At 44.3% G+C, this 21155-nt stretch overlaps 1 protein-coding gene across 1 annotated transcript in view; it reads left to right on the forward strand.

Moving 5' to 3' along the window:
• Positions 1–21155, forward strand: part of STAB2 (stabilin 2) — a 211070-nt gene that overhangs the window by 24366 nt on the left and 165549 nt on the right. Inside the window, exons 6-9 of the mRNA XM_051845830.3 lie at positions 7271–7366; positions 12431–12556; positions 13661–13857; positions 16532–16665. Coding sequence (XP_051701790.3) covers positions 7271–7366; positions 12431–12556; positions 13661–13857; positions 16532–16665 — 553 coding nt within the window. The remainder of the gene's footprint in view (positions 1–7270; positions 7367–12430; positions 12557–13660; positions 13858–16531; positions 16666–21155) is intronic.

A 21155-nucleotide genomic window follows, 5' to 3' on the forward strand; every position in this document is an offset into this window, starting at 1 on the left:
TCCAGGCCAGCTCTGTGCTGTGGCCTGGGAGGGCAGTGGAGGATGGCCCAACCGCTTGGCCCCTGCACCCACATGGGAGACCAGGAGGAAGCACCTGGCTCCTGGCTTCGGGTCAGCACAGCGCCGGCCGTAGCGGCCATTTGAGGGGTGAACCAACGGAAGGAAGACCTTTCTCTCTGTCTCTGACTCTGCCTGTCAAAAAAAAAAAAAAGATATTGAAATTGAAGTCAGTAAGAAATTATAATTGATAGTTTAGAAATGACATGTCTGCTTCTGAATTGGCCCTTCCCTACTACAATGCTAGAATTAAATTATATTTAGTAAATACTGAAATGGGAAGAGAAAGAAGAGAGCTAGCATTGCTTAGTTCCCAAGAAAGTAGAGGAATTGTTTGGGAAGAAGATGAACTGGGTTGTTTTAACAGACAGGCGTCGATGACTGGTGAACACAGGTGCACCTAGAGAGTCTGAACATTCCCAGACCATGAAAGTAGCCTCTCTTCACATTTGTCTGTGCCATGGAGAAAGGCCAAGTGAAAGGGAGAAAGATGATTTAGAACTCTGTATTTCTAAGTAAGGAAACTGGAAACCTAAACTGAGAGCTTGGGGTGGGGGGGATATTTCCCCAACCCAGATCCTAACAGAACTTCCTGTGATGTTGGAAATGTTCCGTAGCTGCATCAGTCAACATGGTAGCCACTAGCAACGTGTGGCCATTGAGCACCCAAGGTGTGGCTGGTGCAACTGAGGGACTGAACTTAAAATTTAATAAATACAAATTGAATCCAAATAGCTACACCTGGCTTGTGGCTAGCACAGCCCTAACACAGAGTGGTTGAAGCGGGCAGGCTGCAAAGTCAGACTGGCCTGAGTTTGAGAAGCACCACAATTGCTGCGTGACCTAGGCCAAGGGATCTAACCTCCCTAGGCTGTAAACCGGAAGGAATAACACCTGCCTTGAGGGGCTGACAACATAACAAAGCTTACAGCAGCATGTCACAAGCAATCGAGGGAAGCAAGAACTAAGTGACAGCAAAAACAATCCACCAGCAAGCAAAAAGGAATGTATGAAGGAATGAACCGGTGAGGGAGTCAGTAATGGCTGCTTATTTCCCATTGGCAAGAACTAGAACCTGCGAGTGTTTTTTAGCCAGGCGTCCACTAGGGGCCAGTGTTGCTTCATCTAATGTGATATCGGTCCCTAGCATGTGGCAATTCTGCCTGGACCTGAGACGGCTCCATTAGGTGCAGTGTATTTTTAACAATGACTTTACCCTGCCACTGGAGCATTCTCCTACCAGGCTGTTTATTGGTTTGGAGATGATTTAGAGCTGCACCAGCCAATGCCAAATCCCTACCCTACTCAGTGCCCAGCCCCCAGCTAACACAGGATACAAAGCCCATTTTCTCTGACATGGCTCCCAAATCAGTCCCACAACAGAATAGCTAGTATTTACTGAGTACCTACTGTGTGGCAGGCAGTCTCCATACTCTGTGGGTGTTCTTTACAACTTAAGTGGCAGCACTCATTCTGTGAACAAAAGGCAGAGGTCACTCCATGAGGCCATGCAAGCTGGAACAGGTACAGAAGCAGGATTTGCCCCCACGTGTCTGATTCCAGCACTTAGGATTTCAAACACTGCACCATCCTGCCTCTGAGTGCCTACTACATATCAGCCCCTAGAAGGCTGATGGGGATTGTACAAGGGAGAGGTTAGGTCCCTGAGACTAAAGAGCTAGCAATGTGGGCAACAATTATGTTACAAAATTGCAGAAGAGCCAGCAGTTGGCTCCTGCCGTGGAATGTGTCTTGGGACCATGTACACTATTACCCCTCTGGCCAAAATGGTCACGACTTGGACCACTGCAGTGTCACACGGTCCAAGTTTCACATGTCTCTGGAGATTTGCTGAGGCCAGTTCACAAAGTAGCAATGGCCCGTTCAAGGACCATCTGGGAATTCCTCTGCTGCTTTCCCTTCCCAAGGACACTTCCTTGGCATCGGCTGGCAGCCCTGCAATGCAGTGTCAAACTCCCAAAAGCAGCTCGTGCCAGGTCAGCTAATCCAGTACAGAGGCTGCCCTGGAAGGAAGACAGGACACAGGAAGAGGCTGGTGCCAGGGCCTTGCAGCTAGGAGGGCAGTCTTACCACCACAGACAGCTCGGGCAATCAGTATCTGAGCTGTGAGCAGGGCCCGAGTCCCCTGCCTACTCCCTCTTATGCCACTCAGCTTTGTCCACGGGCTGCATGACCGCACTTAGGATGTCAAATCTCACTGTTTCTCTTAGGGTCTAGCTTCTCTCCTACACAGTGAGCTCCTTCAATTTAAATATTGTGAATTACACACACACACACACACACACACACCCCTAGTGCCTACTATATTGCCTGCTATTGGTAGGATCTGAATAAGCAGTTTAATGTTCTATTTGTTTGCATCTAATTGAATGGAAAAATGAGAGAAAGAAGTCTTCCACCTACTGGCTCACTCCCTGAATGCCCGCAATGGCCTTGGCTGGACCAGGGTAAATCCAGAGGCCCAGGACTCTAGCCAGATCTTCCATGTGGGTGGCAGGAGCCCACACGCTTGAGGTATCATCACTGCCTTCCGGGATGCGTTCGCAGGAAGCCAAATCGGAGTAGCCAGGACTGAAACCAGCACTCCAATACGGGATGTGAGCATCCTTAGTGGTGTCTTAACCTGCTATGCCATAAAACCCACTGCTGCATTTTTAATGGAATTGAATCTGCTCTAGTAAAACCCATACACTGTGGCTCCCTCCATAACCAGCTTCTCTCCAGAACTTGTCATTTCCCAAAAGTTGCAGCCACAGGTGGATGTTGTGTGATTTGTTCTAATGGAAACAATGGCAGTTGGATTTGGAGGGAGGCTGGCAACTGAAGGATGCTGGCAGGTGCAAATCCAATTTAATTCTTGATGTATTTATACACAGAGGTTTGTGAGCATCAAATTAGACATTGCACACAGAACACTTGCAAAATGCCTGGTAGGTAGTCAATACCTAGAAAAAGGTGAGTGTAGGGCCAGGTCTAGAGCAGGGTCAGCAAGGAGCATGCCTTAGGTGCAAAATTTAAGAAGGAACCAAAAATCTCAGAAGCTAAATAATTGTTCAGGCTTCCTTCTGGAGCTAGAAATTCAAAATCAGCAGAGCCATGTTCCTTTCAGAGCCTCTAGAAGAGAATCCATCCTTGCCTCCTCCAGCTCTGGCAGCCTCAGGTGTTCCTTGGTTGTGGCAACATCACCCTAGTCTCTGTCACCATCTTCTCATGCCTCATTCCCTTCAATGTCTGTGTCTTCCCTTCCTATTGTAGGGACACTGGTCACATTGGAATGAGGGCTCACCCCACTCCAATACAGCCTCATCGTAACTACTTACATCTGCAATAACTCTGTTACCAAGTAGGGTCAATCTAAGATCCTAGAGATTAGGACTCTAGCGTATTCTTGGAGGCCAAGATGCAACCCGGACAATAATACTTTAGAATTAATGAACAAACATCTAAGTGTTGAAGGATTCAACTGCACATTTTCCCTCTCCTGCCACACTCTCCTCACCTTAATCCTGGCCCTTGACAAATGCTGGCCTTATTTAAAATTTAGTTGTATAGTTGTAAAAGGTACCACAAAGGCTATTGAAGGGTAGTATGATGGGGATTCAAAAACTTCATGGAAAGTAGAAATATGTGATGTGTTTATTTTAAAAATAAGTATTTTGACAAAATATTACAAGATAAAATGATTTTAAAATAAGTTTAAAAATGCTTTGAATCTTTCAAAATAAAAAAATTTGAAATCTGTAGGTTTTTTTCATAATACATGTTTTTCTTGAACTTTATACAAGATTTATGTATTTGAAAGACAGTTACAGAGAGAGAGCACAATCTTCCAATGACCAGGGCTAGGCTAGGCCAAAACCAGGAACCTAGAACTCAATCCAGGTCTCCCATGTAAGTGTCAGGGGCCCAAACACTTGAGCCATCTTCCACGAACCAGCGCCCCTATGGGATGCTGGCATTGCAGGCAGTGGCTTAATCTGCTGTACCACAATGCCGGCCCTTTTTACAAACACTTTGAAGACCCCATATACAGAGCAAGGGAAGACAATCCAGGCAGATCTAACCTAACAGGGAAGAGAAATAAATGAATTGAGAAAGTGCTAGTGCTGGCTGATGGCTGACCTAGTTGCTACCAGCGAGAGCACAATGTTCCCCAGCTAAACATAATCTCAGACTCGCAATGACTGATGTAATGAGACCGACTAGGCCACTGCATGATGGTGTCTGAACAGAGAAGAGACAACAGTGGACAGCCACAAAAAGAAACTATAATGCAGTCGTGTGTCACTTACTGACATGGATCTGTTCTGAGAAATGCCCCATTATGCAGTTTCATTGTTGTGTGAAGGTCAGAGTGCACGTCACACAAACCCAGGTGATTCAAACCAGTCACTCCGTGGGCCCTTGTGATGCAATCAAGCAACATGACAGATGTATGGTCTAACCAGTAAAATAACCAACATACTGTTTTACAGCAGTCATTTTTCAATAAGCAAAAGGTACTCTCTAAAATGTAAAAATTATATCACAAACATGAACTAGTAGTATAGTCATTTGTTAGCATTATCAAGCACTAGGCACTGTGCATAATTGTATTGTTATAATTTCATACAGCTTGCAGTGCAGTAGCTGTGTGTGCATCAGCATCCCTGCAAACATGGAAGCAAAGCTTTTTGCTGCAACAGTGACACCTACAACATCGCGGGGTGAAAGGAATGAATGTTTCAACTCTGTTACAATCCAATGGGATTACCACCCTTGAGCAAAAATCATTATGCAGCACCTGACTGTAGTTGCATTAGAATGTAATAGTAAACAAGGTAGAAAGAAAGTGCTACCAGAGCCCAGAGGAGCACAGGGTCTGGTTTGGGACCACTAAGATGGCACCACAGAAGCGGGGGCTTTGGCTGGCCTTGAAGGCTGAGGATGTCAATCGGTGCACAAGGGAGAGAACCCAACTGATATGAAAGTATGGAGGCGTGAAACTGATAGGCACATCCTGTTACTTCTGCCTGGCATGTCTTTCCTAGGCCAGCCTCACCCCACCTCTTCCTGGCTAATTCCCATTGGTCCACCATGTCCTAGCCTTTCATATTGTGTCGTGATTGGCTGTTTTCTTCTGCCATTAATCTGTGAGCTCTTTGAGAACAAGGACTTTGTCCTGTTAACTTTGGACTATTAATCTCTTGCGCAGTACCCTGATTGCAGTAGGTGTACATTAAGTGTTGCAAAGGGAGAGAAGTGGGGAGTGAACCGAGTCATCTCCATACTTAGAATCCAAGGTATATAAAATCTAAGGTGGAAGGTGAAAGTGAAAAATGATAAAGGTCAGAGACACACTGGGGAGGTCCTTGTTTGCCAGACTGAAGCATTTAGACGTCGTTTACCTGGTAACTGAAAGTCATTAAGTTATTTGAGGGAAGGCCATCCTGATGTCACCGCTAATCGAAGGAAACAGGTGGGATGGAAAGAGGACAAATTGAAGGGAGCAAGGCCAGCTAAAGTCTACTGCAATAGTCAAAGCAAAACATGATGAGGACCTGAATGAGGGACAGTACCAGGGGATATATGAGCAGAAAACCGAAGTGGGAGATGTAATTAAGAATGCAAATGATTATTAGACTTTATTATTATTAACTAGGCTATTAGATGGTTGGACTACTTTATTAATTCTGGCTTTTCTGGTATTTTTGGCTAAGTTTTTAAGCAGGCTGATCTTATTATTATATTGCACCTGAGCTGATATTAAATTGGCTTACAAAGCACTTGAACATGTGTGTGGTAGCAGAAGACTGGTCCCCAAAGATGTCTGTGTCCTAAGTGCTAGAACCTGGGAGGAAGTGAGGTTACCTGGCAAAAGGGAATTAAGGTTGTTGAATAGTAGACTTAGCTTAAGGAAGTTGCTCTGGGTTATCCAGGTAGCCCGATGTACTCACCAGGGTGGTTGTAAGTGGAGGAGCAGGGCTGATGAGAGAACCAATGGAGAAGGATTGTGTTGTGAACTTTGAGGACAGAGAAAGATTGGCAGAGACAAAAGATCTTCTTTCCTGGCGTATCCAGAAAAAACAGTCCTGATTTGAGCTTAATGAGGCCTTAGGCCTCTAGAACTGTAAGATGAACTCATGTTGTATTAAGCCTCTAGGTTTGTTTCTTTTTAAGACTCATTTACCTGAGAGGCTTAGTTATAGACAGGGAGAGACAGAAAGCTCTTCCGTCTGCTGATTCACTCTCCAGATGGCCACAATGGCTGGAGCTGAGCCAATCAACAGCCAGGTGCAGCTTCTGGGTCTCCCACGCAAGTGTAAAGGCCCAAGCACTTGGGCTACCTTCTACTGCTTTCCCAGGCCATCAGCAGGGACCTGGATCAGAAGTGGAGCAGCCAGACCTTGAACTGGTACCCATATGGGATGCCGGAGCTGCAGGTGGATGCTTAACCTACCATGCCACAGCACCAGCCCCAAGCCTCTAGGTTCAAGGTAACGTGTTACAGCAGCAATGGAAAACTCAAGCAACTTGCTTCACAGAGGGCTTGGAGACAGTGGTAGTGGAGCAACCTGACAGTAAATCTTGATATGAAGGAGCCACAGCCTGGGTGCTGAGGAGTTGACCCTTTACTTTGAGGACCCTCCATTTGTCATCTCTGAAATGACCTGTCACTGAACTGAAAAGCCTTCTATTTCGAGTTAGAAAGCATGACAAAGTCATTCAGACCCAATAGGTTTCTTTTTTTATTTCTTGCATTGCCCTGTCATTCAGAAAGCAGAATTTGTTTACATAGATGCTTCTGCCAATAGTGACTGAGTTCATGATAGCTCTTCTCTTTTAAGCATAACGGGTAAATGTAAGACATGAAATTGGTTCTCTTATTGAGATATCCAAGAAGGAAACAACTAGTTAGCAGCGAAAAGAACCCCAATGCATGTGATACTCCAATGCCAAGTGTGCTTCATACACCTTACTTCCTTCAACTCTGCAGAAATCCCAGGAAGTAGGCCTCACTCTCCAAAAGTTATATGATAAAAGGAAGATGATTCTGAGTTTCACAACAGAGTCTCTAAGACTTCCAGCCATGATTTCCCCCAAACCTCACTGTGCAGGTTCTCAGTAAGCACAATTTAAAAATGCTGCCCTTCCAGAACCTTTAGAAGCAGTCTATATCAGATAATGAAAATTCCCCATCATCTCTTTGCAGTGTGCAACTGTGTGCATGGCGTGTGCAACAGTGGACTCAACGGTGATGGCACTTGTGAGTGCTTCTCTGCATACACTGGCCCCAGCTGCGACAAGCGTAAGTTCTGCTCATTTCTGTACCGCCACACATACAGGTACAGGCATTCAACTCTGTATTCATTACTGGAGCTCCACAGGGGCAAGATGCCTTCTCTGCTGAAGAGGAACCAAGAATTAAAGAGGGTAGGGGTGGGCACTTGGTGCAGTGGCTAAGATGCCAGACTGGAATGCCTGCTTCCCATTTTATAGTGCCTAGACTTGAGTCCCAGCTCCAGTTCCAATGCCAGATTCCTGCTAGTGCACACCCTGGGAGACGGGGCATGAGGGATCAAGGTGTTGGGCCCCTGCCAACCACATGGGACACAGGGATTGAGTTCCAGGCTCCCGACTTTGGCCTAGCCCAGCTCCAGCTTTGGAGGCATTTCACTCTCTGGGTGTCTGCTTTCAAATACTTAAAAAAAGAGGAGGAGGAGGAAAGGAGAATGGAGGACGGGTGTGATAGAATGGGGAAAGATAAGAACAGAAGAAGTGTAGTGATGTAACCGTGTGACAGTGTGAAAGATAGAATGGAGAGAGACACTGGGTCTAGGGAATACCAGTAGAGGTCATTGAAAGCTGCTCGGCTACTAAAGGAGAGAAGGCCAATCACGATGCAGTATGATAAAGGCTAGGACATGGTGGACCAATGGGAATTGGCCAGGAAGAGGTGGGGTGAGGCTGGCCTAGAAAGGGCACACTAACGCTCGAAGGGAGAGGAAACAGGTTCATCAAGGCTGTGACTCACCAAAGGTTACAAAACTAATAAATAGAAGAGGTGGAGTTTGAATCATCTGAGTCCATAGGGAAGTACTCAGTATTCTATTACACTGAGTCCAATCAAGAAAGAGAACCCACAGGATGATTGACACGAGAGACACTTAATATAAAATTCAGGTAGCTGTGACGAAAGTGCACAGGGGACGCCAGGGCTTATGGAGTGTGACAGATGTTGGAGAAGCTGGACTCAAACCTCATTGGAGAGGGCATGGTGGTAGCCCACGAGATGACAGAAGTCAGCTGTTTGCCAAGGCCAGCATTGGACGACAGTCCCCAGGCAAGGACAGAGACACCCTCCGGGGCACTTGTGAGCTGAAGTTAGGGACTTCTCAGGTGTACAACTTATAGATGCAATGCCTGTGCAGGGAAGTCGGCAGGGAAGTGATCGATGGATCAGAGCCAAGGATGCTAAGTCACCTGATGACAACAGGGCACTCTGGGTGCCCAGCTGGGGCAGAGCATCCCTGAACAGATTATGCAGAAACAGCCGCTAACAGCGAAGCGCAACACTGCCCCCTGGAGCCAGGAAGAGGACCCCTGCCTCCTGCCATGTCCATCTAGCGCCCTCTGCTGGCAAAGCTTAACATCTCTCTGCAAAGCCAAAACCCTGACATTTATAGCCGAGCCGGTTTGAAGGTGAATTTAGGGCTGGGAAAGCAAAGAAATTTGTCACTCTGCCCATGAATATAGCCACATTTAACTTAAACTCTGGGTTTTAGTCTCAATGATAAGAAATGAATCATTCTTCCCCATGACACTAGCCTCAAGTTACCCTTTTGGTTTCAGCCTCCCGTTAAATGGAGAGGTTGGACAAGATTGAAAGTCGACAAGTACAAATTCATTTTGTTGAAAGCCTTTGAAGACTATGACTACTGGTAGTAATACAATGAATAAAACACAGCCCCTGCTGTCTTCCTGTGAAGGGCATGGCCATACCACCACCAATTCCAATCCAAAGTGAGGGGGGTGGGAAAACTCCTGTGTGGACTTCCACCCACCTCTTTCTCCATTGCATGATGGATGGACTCGCTGGCAGAGACATCTCAGTGAGACAGGTGACCCAGCTCAGCAGCCAGCCCAACTGACAACACTGTCAGATTTGCTTCCAACTGGAGAAATATCGTTGCATCAAAAGATAAACAATAGTCTGGAATGAAAATGTTTACAATTTAGATGGCAAGTTTTTATAATATGAAATAAACCAAATTTTTCAAATGGAGCTAGGAGCAGCTAGTTCTCAGAACTAAAAACTAGCTATAAACATGGGAGAGGTGCTAAAACTGGTAGGAATCTCACAAATATGAATTGAAGCCATAGCGAAGTAGGCTTGGAATTTGTGAGGTTATCTTTGGTTTTGGCCTTGACTTTTGGCCTGCTGTATTACACAGATTGAAAAGACAAATATATCTACAAGCAAAAGAAAAGTGAGAATGGGTGTGTGGATTTCTACAACCTATGGAAGACCTAGTTCTATTGCCTCTTAAGGCACAAATAGAGTATGCTACTGGGAACACAATTCTAAAAATTTATTCTAGAGAAAAGTAGGAGTTAGCAGTAGGTAAGAATATCTGTACAGAGAAATTCACAACAGTATTGTTTGTAAGAAGAAAGCAAGCTGGAACCAAATGTCCATCAGTAGGAAACTGGCTGAATAAATTGTGGTACATCCTGTACTAATTAGGATAATGCTAGATGCAATGAGAAATAAACACAAAAATTCAGTGGCTTAATACCATGGTTCTAAAACTATGTACCAAGACACATCCAAATTAGCATATCAAACTCTTTGGGCACTACTGGATATTTTTAGAAAGCTTTTATTTGATAAATATAAATTTCATAGGTAAAGCTTTAGGAAAATAGTGGTTCTTCCCCCCATACCTGAGCTCCTACCCTCACTCTGTCCCACCTCCTACTCCATCTCCCATTCCATTTTTTATTAAGATTCACTTTTAATTATCTTTATATACAGAAGATCATTTTAGTATATACTAAGTAAAGATTTTAACAGTTTGCACCCACACAGACACACAAAGTATAAAGTACTGTTTGAAGACAAGTTTTACTGTTAATTCTCATAGTACAACTCATTAAGGACAGAGGTCCTACATGAGGAGCAAGTGTACAGTGACTCCTGTTGTTGATTTAACAATTGACACTCTTATTTATGATTTCAGTGATCACCCGAGGCTCTTGTCATGAGCTGCCAAGGCTATGGAAGCCTTTTGAGTCCACAAACTCCATCAGTATTTAGACAGGGCCATAAGCAAAGTGAAAGTTCTCTCCTCCCATCAGAGAAAGGTACCTCCTTCTTTGACGACCCCTTCTTTCTGCTGGGATCTCACTCACAGAGATCCTTCATGTAGGTCATTTGTTGCCACAGTGTCTTGGTTTTTCATGCCTGAAATGCTCTCATGGGATTTTTAGCCAGATCTGAATGCCTTAAGGGCTGATTCTGAGGCCAGAATGCTGTTTAGGGCATTTGTCATTCTATGGGTCTGCTGTGTGGCCTGCTTCCCATGTTGGATCATTCTCTCCTTTTTAATTCTATCTATTGTTATTAGCAGATGCTTGGTCTTATTAACGTGATCCCTTTGACACTTATTCCTATCTTTATGAGCAGTCACACACTTAAAATGATCACTTTAACTAGTAAGATGGCATTGGTACCACCCAGCTTAATGGGATTTGGAGTCGCATGGCAAGTTTTTAGCTTAACCCTTAGGGGTAAGTCTGTGGGAATGTGTGCCAAACTGTACACCTTCTCCCTCTCTTAGTCCCCCTCTTATTTTTAGCAGGGATCAATTTTCAACTGGATTTAAACACCTATGAATAATTGTGTTAAAAGTTCAACCAATGGTATTAAGGAGAAAAAGAAAATAATAAAAAAGTCATTCTTCAAAAGGGCAAGAGCTGATCAATAATGTCATATTGTCAATAATCTCATAATGTCAGTTTCACTTCTACAGGTTTCCTTTAGGTAGGTGCTCAACTAGTTGTCACAGATCAGGGAGAACATATGATATTTGTCCCTTTTGGGACTGGCTTATTTCACTAAGTATGAGGTGTTCCAGATTAATTCATTTTGTTACAAATGAGTGGATTTCATTTTTTTTACCACTGTGTAGTATTCCGTAGAGTACATATCCCATAATTTCTTTATCCACTTTTCTGTTGATGGGCATTTAGGTTGATTCCATGTCTTAACTATTGTGAATTGAGCTGCAATAAACATGGAGGGTGCAGATAGTTCTTTTGTTTGCCAATTTAATTTCCCTTGGGTAAATTCTGAGGAGTGGGATGGCTGAGTCGTATCTGGGCAGTTCACCTGAATATGGATACTGACCTAACCTTTCACACAAAACTGTTCATCCCAGTCTGTGAAATTTAAAAATAAGGAGCTCATTGAATGCCTGTATTAGGCTCTCAATAGCCAGGAACTCCCAAAGGTTAAATTCAGGAATCATTTTTGGGCCAGGGCCACTCAGTTGTACAGCCTCCTTGTGATTTGACTTAATGAAAAGAGAAATTTTTGTAGCTCTTGTGAATGGGACTGATCTTAGAAGTTCTTTCTCAGCCTTGGCATTGCCTGTATATACAAAGGCTATTGATTTTTTGTGTTAGTTTTTATATCCTGCAATTTTACCAAACTGCCTTATGAGTTCCAATAATCTCTTAGAAGAGTCTCTTGATTCATATATATATAAATGTCTGCAAGCAGGGATAGTTTGACTTCCTCCTTTCCAATATTATGCCTTTGATTTCTTTTCTTTGCCTAATGGCTCTGGCTAAAACTTTCAGTACTATGTTGAATAGCAATGGTGAAAGTGGGCATCTTTGTCTGGTTCTGGATCTCCGTGGAAATGCTTTCAACTTTTCCCAATTCAATATGATGCTATCTGTGGGTTTGTCATGTATTGCCTTGATTGTTTTGAGGAATGTTTCTTCTAAAGTGATCATTTTTCCACTCAGTTATCATTTATAGCCATCATGCATATTCCTACTAAACTAGGGTGTTTTTGCTTTGTACTTGTTAAACTTCTTATTCAGTGAAGTATTAAGCTTCTTTACTGTAATGTAAATTTAAAATATGTTAACTCAAAACTGAAAATGAAAAAGATGAAGGGCTGGAGGGAGGAAGGGAGAGAATCTCATTATAGTCTTAGACTTGTACCAATAAACAAATTGAATCTGTTAAAAATTAAAATTCAAAATGAATTTAAAAATTAAAAGGAATACTGCAAGTTGGTATTTTTTAGAACTGGTGTTCTATTAATGCAAGTACTTTGACAATATTCCTGTACAGCCGTCCCTGAATGTGCAGCCTTGCTCTGCCCAGAAAATTCCAGATGCTCACCTTCCAGTGAAGACAAAACAAAACTGGAATGCAAATGCCTTCCCGATTACAAAGGCGATGGCAAAGAGTGCGAGCGTGAGTAGAATGCAGAGCCTGCTGGGTTTGCTCACTGACATGCGGGGTTATGTAAGAGGGGAATAAAACCTCATCACCTCCCTAATAGTAACACAATGAAGATTTCTGTTTCCGTCTATGTAGTTGAGTAAAATACATTAAAAGTGTCAAGTAAAATGTTCAAGTGTCAGGCCTCAATAACTGGCAATTTCTCCTTCTGTAATCAAAACACATATGTGAGCTTTAAAACATGATTTTATATCACCTTAATGTCAGTCTAAAATATAGCACTTTTCTCCGTTTCATGTTCATGCCCTTTCTGAAAGTCTGTACTGTGCATCAGTTCAGCAATAAACTCTGAGTCCAGACTGTCTGGATTTAAGCCCAGATAAAACTTATACTAGCTACATGATCTTTATCCTGCCTGTGCCTCAGTTTTCCTATCTATTAAATTGGGATAATAAAGATATCTATCTTAAGGGATTGTTATAAGGATTAAATGAGTTAATACATGGCAAGTGTTTAGAACCAATACATAGGATGGATCTTCAAAAACTTCATAGAAAATTTTTACTATGAAATGAATCTTGATGTGAATGGAAGGGAAGAGGGAGTGGGAGATGGGAGGGGTGCGGGTGGGAGGGAAGTTATGGGGGGGGAGCCATTGTAATCCATAAACTGTACTTTGGAAAATTATATTTACTAAATAAAAGTTAAAAAAGTAAAATAAAAAGTAAAAAAAAAAAAAAACTCTGTGCGGCTTTCAAGAACTTTTTACCCTGAAATAAATTTATCTTTTGATTCAGTTTTTCCCTGAGCATTGTGAAGAACCTGCATATTATAAATTCTAAAATCACTAGTATGCTTTTTTTTTGTGGAATTGTATATTTAATTACATATAAAATAACATGATAATACATAATGGTATCTGTAGTGACAATTGCCCTGCCACATGAGAATCTCTTTTTGTGGAGGAGCTAGTCATATGGAATGGGATGAAATATTTATCTATTAAAACTGCTGACTTACCTTGGCAGCTGTGATGAGCTGTGACCCATCAGCTCAGGTTGCCTTCTGCAACTCTGAAGGTGCTAATTGCCTCTCCTCTTGTCATTGCTTCGCAAGCCATCAACCCCTGTTTGCAGAACGTCTGCCACCCTCATGCTCATTGCACATACTTGGGACCAAATCGGCACAGCTGCACCTGCAAAGAATTCTACCATGGGGATGGCCACGTGTGCCTACCAACAGACCCCTGCCAGACTAACCTCGGAAACTGCCCTACGAAGTCCACGGTGTGCAAATACGATGGGCCGGGACAGGTGAGCTAATAATGCGCGGAGCCGATGTGACCAGAAGGGCAAGGCGCAACCTTGTGCCAGCGGCATCATTCATCTTCTGCACCTTCCAGTCCCCTCTTCCGATGCTCGGGTGGGGATTCCTGCCCCAGACAGACCTCCATGTGCTCAGGGCCTGACCTCAGTGTCCCCCTACTCCATCTATCCTCCAAACTCACATTTCCCAGCTCCTCGGTCAAAACCTAAGTGATCCGAGTCTTTTATCACATTCCTATGTGGTGATAGACCAAATACACACATCATTCAAAATTAAATTAGCAAATTGTCAACCAGAACTTGGGTGAATATATAAGTTACTGTCACTCCCAGAGTTCCATTCCTTCTAATTTTTTTAAGTTACAAGGGGCTCTTAGAACTAAAAATTTACTTTCCCAAAGAGATGAAAACTGATCAAATATTAGACAACACTGAAAGATTGTAGGGAGCAGTGAAGCTATTCTGGAGTGAAACACTGCCCTTTTAATCTTTCTTACTCCCCCCTCACTGCCACCCAGTAATTTTGCCTTTCAAGTAAATAAATGAATAAATCTTAAAAAATTCCCCTTTAAATAACATCATGACCTTGAGTGATAAAAAAGCACACTGGTCAGGAGATCTTTGTGAAGGAGCCAAACCCGAAGAGCTTTGTCCCTAAGGTTGCACTCATCTACCAAGTATTTAGTGAATGCTTGCTGGGCCCATAATTGCACAGCAAGTCTGCAGTGGAGGAATCTATCCACACAGAAGGTGGTGGGTGCAGGGGGAGGGAAGTCTCGGTAGCTGGCCCAGAACAGCCATGGATCCCCACAGTCTCATCAGCACCCAACAGGGACATTCCCAGAACTCCCTGCAGAGAAGCCACCCAGTCGTGCCTCTCTGAGGAGCAAGAGTGCCTCACATGACACTTCCGCCACCAACTTCTAAGGCAAGGTTTGCAGAGAAATGCCAGGGGCTACCTTCCCATGCTCAAAATAAGGCTCTTTATGGGAAATCCATGTTGCACCATGAATTCCAGGACCTTGAGGGGAGATTTTAAAAATATGCTTTATCTCTTTAAAAATGGGTCTCAGGGCAGATTTTAAAGTCTTGGAGACCTCTCATCAGTCACACAAAACCCAGCATTGCATTTTTCCAGAGCAGAGTTTCTCAACCTCGGTATTATTAACCTTTGGGGGCTATCTAACTTCTTCCTTGGGGGCAGCAGGTGCTGTCCTGTGCATGGCAGGATGTTTAACAACATGCTCAGTCCCTGCTGGCACCAACCTCCCTACATTGCGACCATCACAAATGTCTCCAGGGGTAGGCAACTGGCACAGTGGTTAAGATGCTACTGGAGATACCTACACCCCAGCTCTGCTCCCGATTGCAACTTCCCACTAATATACACCCTGGGAGGCAACAAATGATGGCTCAGGTTGTTGGGTCCCTCCCACGTACATGAGAGATGCAGACTGAGTTCCCAGCTATGATGGGCATCTGGGGAGTGAATCAATATGCGCACACACACACACACAGACACATACACACACATATACACACACACAGACACATACACATACACACATATACACACATATATACACACACATACACATGTATACAGACACACATATACACAGACACATACACACACACAGACACATACACATACACACATATACACACATATATACACACACATACACATGTATACACAGACACACATATATACAGACACATACACATATATATACACACATACACACATATATATACACAGACACACACATATATATACACACAGACACACACACACACACAGACACACATATATACACACACATACACACACATAAACACATATATACACACAGACACCTACACACACACATATATACACACACAGACACACACACACATATATATACACACACATATATACACACAGACACATACAGACACATATACATACACACAGACACACATACATACACACACAGAGACACATATACACACATATATATATATACACACATAAGTGTATATAATCATCAATCAATAGATAGCCCCTTAAATATCTCCAGACATTGCCTAGGTCCCCTGAGTTAACCCATGGTTGAAAACAATCTAGAGTAATAACACTCCCATCTGAACATCAACCTATGCTTACCTATATACAATCCAAAACCAGAAATTATGGAGGCAGGCACTTAGCCTGGTGGTTAAGAGGCCTATTTCCCATGGTGGAGTTCCTGGGTTCAAATCCTGGCTCCAGCTTCTGATTCCAGTTTCCCACCAATTACAGACCCTTTGAGGCAGCAGTGATGGCTCAACTAGTTAGATTCCTGCCACCCAAATGGCAGACCTGTGTTGAATTCCTGGGTCCTAGCTCTGGCCCAATATTTGGGAAGTTGAAGTGAATGGGAGCTGTCTCCCTCATCCTCTCAAATAAGTTTTTAAAATGAAACAAATTATGTAGCCCTGGAGATCAGCTATATGTATTTCATATTAGGTGAGATGTATGAATATCACTTCTACTTTTTGATATTTTGACAAATCTTTTGCTTAAGCACATATTTGAGACCTATGCTAACCTAGTTTTAGCAACATGTGTTAAGAAGAGTGCTGGCTGAAGTGACTAACTGGGTTGATGTTTGTTTTCTCTCCCTGCCTACTGAAGTCTCACTGTGAGTGTAAGGAACATTACAACAATTTTGTACCAGGAGTTGGGTGCAGTATGACCAACATCTGTGAATCCAACAACCCATGTCATAAGAATGCAAACTGTATCACCATCGCACCTGGCCAAACTGAGTAAGTCTTTTTAATTCTGCCCCTACGCTCCCCAAGTGGTGAAAGTAGTGGCCAGTCCATACAGTAAGTTCCTCAAAGGAAGAGTCTTAGTCTTATTCAGCCTTGTATCCACCACCACCCCACATAGTAGGAGTAAGGAGCACAGTAGGTACTTAATATATCTTTGTGTAATCCATGAATCGCTCTGCACTTATTTCCTTTACAAAGATCGCTAGAACATTCTAGAACACTGATCTGGCCTGATAGGTTGCTGTGAAGCAGTTGGAATGTGGGAGGAGGAGACTGCTGTGACTGGGAAAACAGATGGCTGCTGAGATTCCACAATGTGACCCCTTGTGTACCTGCCTGTTTCCTCAGTGGTGAACTGTTGCTCAGTGGTGATGCACACTAGCCCAGGGAAAGCGGGCAAGCCTGAGTGGTGTTTCCTGGACTCCAGGTTTCAGAAGAAAGTGTTCCCTGCAGGTGAAAGCATTTGTGTGAATATTTCTGAGGCAGAGGCAGCTCACGTGAAAGAAAGGGGATCGCACTGGGAGTGTAAAGACCTGAGGATAAGGCCTGGCACAGGTACCCATCAGACACGAGACCCTGGGGAAGTGGCACTCTCTCTGGTCTCAGTGTCTCTCTGTGTAGAATGAGCACATGGATGTCTATTCCATAAGAAAGTGGTGACAATTCCAGGAGAGAACAGTTCTAGAAGTTTCTGTACAGATGTATCATGGTTTTCTTAGTGACTAAGAACTCAAGTCTTTGAACTCCTGGACTGAGGTTTCTCTCTGTGCCACCCCCCTCACTCCTCATTGTCACCAGAGACTGCCTAGGACTCAGACCGCCATTGTGAGTTCAGACCCATAGTAGACATTGAGCCAAGTAAACATAAACCAGTTTCTGGGCTTCCAAAGTCCCCTTCTGCCTTTCTTGAAGTTGCTCCCGTGGATGACTGGGTTTTCAGTGGGTGGGTTTGCCCAGAGAGGCAAGTGATAGTCACCATGTGCTAGCTGGGCAAAAGAGTGACCTGCCCTCACTGCAGCTGGCGTGGAAAGAGGTTGGGTATCAGAACCCCTGGGTTCAAACCCCAGCTGTGCCACTTACCTTGGCCCCTCTGACATCATAAAAAGGGGGAATTGTACCTCCCACCAAGGCTGTGATGAGGATTAAATGAGACTGTATTCATTGATCCCCAGGCAGAATCTGGCACACAGAAATCACTCCATTCCTGCTGACTGCACACGCAAACACAGCATGGCCTGCAGACAGGCACACATGCACCCGACACACACACACATACAGGCACATCTTCTCCCACACGTAGATTCTGGTAGTGTGGATGACCAAGCAAGCCAGTGCACACATCTTTACCATCCTCTGAAAAAGTCCCAGTGGAAAGATTCTTTCTTTGTTTTGACAAGAAAAAAAAAAAAAAACAGTAACACAGTATCAGTATGGTGAACTGTGTCCAAACTTGTGTTAAAATATTAATGGGACTAACATTGGATTTTAGAAGTACTTGTACAACCCACACTTTCTTCCTCCTCCCAAAAGATGGACTGTCTTCAGCTGAATAAGAGACCTAAATAAAAAGACTTGCAGCAGGCATTTGGCCTTGCAGTTGAAACACCTTATGTCTGCATCCCATATTGGAATGTCCGGGTGCAAGCCCTGGCTCCACTTGCAGACCAACTTCGCAGCTAATGCACAATGTGGGAGGCATCAAGTGGTGGATAAAGTATTTGAGTCCCTGCCACCCACATGGGAGACCCAGACTGAGATCCAGGCTGCTGGTTTCAGCCTGGCACAGCCCTGCCTATTGTGGGTATCTGGGGAGCAAGCCAGCAGAAGGAAAACATCTTTTTGTCTCTCTCTCTCTCCCTGTCCTGACTCAATTTTTTAATGGCTGATTAATTACACAATAAACCGTGAAGCTATCAGTCCTCAGCTTATTTAGCACATGGAGGATGAAGACCGATTTTGTTTTTGCCTCCTCAATATGGCATGTAGTATATGCCGAATCCCTAAACTCATGCTGTGTCAGTCGCTGGGGGTCACCCCATTGAGAAGAATGAGTTCAAATGTGGACTTTCCCATGCACTCCCCAGGCTGCCCTCAGACAAGTCTAAACTTCCCTAAGCCACTGTTCTCACACCTGCTGAGTCGGACCAGAAACCGGGACTACCTCCTAATAAGGGGTTGACAAGTTACTGGATGTCAGCTTGCATTGAGCTCTGCCTCCACTCTGGATATGACTGAGAACAAAGATCTGAATGCCTGTTCCACTTGCATCACTTTCTGTGGACTTAGCAGAAATAGAAGTAAGGGGCCCTTCTAAGGGCCCTTCCAAAAGCCCAAGGGGAAAAGGAATGGGATTAAAAGATATGTTCATGTGGGTGCAAAAGAATTTTGAATTCCATGCATGGTGTTTTCATAGTATGTGTTTCCATGAGCCTTTTGAACACTCTCTGTTGAAGAGGAGAACATTATCTCATTCAGCTTCAACCATAAAGGAGACTCCCTGACAGAGCAGACGTAGTGAAGAAAAGCACAGTTTACATTCCAGCTGCAGAAAAGTATACCACACAGCAGTGAACTTGATACTCTCCAAGTGTTAGTGACATTGATGATATTCAGTGTTTATGTAAGACTTGTACAGGTTAAGATGTTCTGGAAGGAAGTCGTCTTCCTAAGAATCCCATCCAAGGCAGCATGGTGCAGTGCAAGAGCCGTCCCAGGCAAACCTGGGTGGAAATCCAGATGTGCTGTCAGCAGTATGACCCTTAGATCTGGGCACCAAGGACCCTCGTACCAGCACTATGTTAGAGGGTCCATTCTGGCCCTCAGCTGGCTATAGCAGGCAAGGCATCTGTCGGACCAAGGGGACACTTCCCTCCCAGAATCTGAGCCCTGCTTTAAACACCACGCCCAGGTGCTCAGAACCCCATTACTCAATGTCCGCAATGGCTCCAGTCCAGCTTCCAAGGCCTGGACCATTCTCCCCAGAGCCTGGCCAAGGGCTGGCTGGCTGTAGCAGGTGTGGATAAGCTGACCTTACTTCCACCACCCTCATGAACACATCCTTCCTTGGCTCTGGTTCCAGCGAGTCTGACTGTCTTAGTCCATTCAGGCTGCTGTAACAAAACACCATAACTGGGTGGTTTAGAAATCGCAGACATTCTGAAGGTTGCAAGTCTGCAGTCAGGGCACGAGCATGGTTTGGTTTTGTCGAGAGTGCTCTTCCAGGTTGCAGACAGCTGCCTTGTATCCTCATGTGGACAGAGGGCTCAAGCTCTTCGGGGTGTCTTTCATATTGGCACTAGTCCTATTCATAAGGACTCCTCCTCCATGACCTATTCACCTTCCCATATCCCTACCACCTCCCCCATGCCATCACTTTGGGGGTTAGGCTTTAATATGTATTCACTTTTTTCAAAGATTTATATATTTGAAAGAGTTACACAGAGAGGAGAGGCAGAGAGAGCTTCCGTCTGCTGGTTCACTCCCCAACTCCAGCCACAACTGCCGGAGCTGCACCAATCCAAAGCCAGGAGCTTCTTCCAGGTCTCCCACATGGGTGCAGGGGCCCAAGGACTTGAGCCATCTTCTACTGCTTTCCCAAGCCATAGCAGAGAGCTGGATTGGAAGTGAAGCAGCCGGGTCTTGAACCAGCACCCATATAGGATGCTGGAGCTTCAGGCCGGGTCACTAACCCACTGCACCACAATGACAGCCCCAATATGTATTCATTTTGAAGAGACAAGCATCCAGTCTATTGCACTGTTCTTAAGGGTGCCTAATATTCCCAATTCCGTTCTCACACTGTTCCTTCTACTCAGAACAGCCTTCCCCTCCCCCTGCACCTGCCACCTCTGAGCCAGGGTAGTACATGGGTCCTTCAGTGCTCAGTCTAAGTATCTAGCTCCAGGATGCCTTCCCTGGCCTCCCAGTAGTCTACTCTGGGCTCTCAGATGGCCCTGAAATGCTTCTGTTCTAACATATAAGGCTCAGAATTGGAAGAGTGCATCATACAGTGGTGAGGGGAGCAAGCACTGCCACTTACAGGCTGTGTGACCATGAGTGAGCTACTTCTCTGTGCCTCAGTTTTCTCCTCTAAAACGGGGCTAATGACAGAACTGACCCCCTAGAGTTCTTGTATTGAAAAAGACACAGTAGTGAGGCCCCAAGAGGAATACCTCACCTGGCAGCCATTGATAGATGCGAGATACTGTGCTCCTGACTGATGTCACAATAGAAGTCCTTTGGGGTTCATGTCTTGTTTGTCTTTGTTCTAACATCTCCTATAACCATTAAGGAAGGGAGTGAGTTTGGAGGAATGAACGAATCAATAAAGGAATGACATGAACTTGTAAACTATTGAAGAAATAAAGTCAATGGTACTGAGAGGCATGGGACACCCTAAATCTCATTGAGCATGAAGTGTAATGAATGCCAAACCATAACTTATAAGATGCAAAATAGCTTTCAGGTGTTAATCTTCCAAC

Source organism: Oryctolagus cuniculus, chromosome 11 (assembly GCF_051225735.1).
Source record: "Oryctolagus cuniculus isolate XC-2025 breed Fujian yellow rabbit chromosome 11, ASM5122573v1, whole genome shotgun sequence".
Lineage (NCBI taxonomy): Eukaryota > Metazoa > Chordata > Mammalia > Lagomorpha > Leporidae > Oryctolagus > Oryctolagus cuniculus.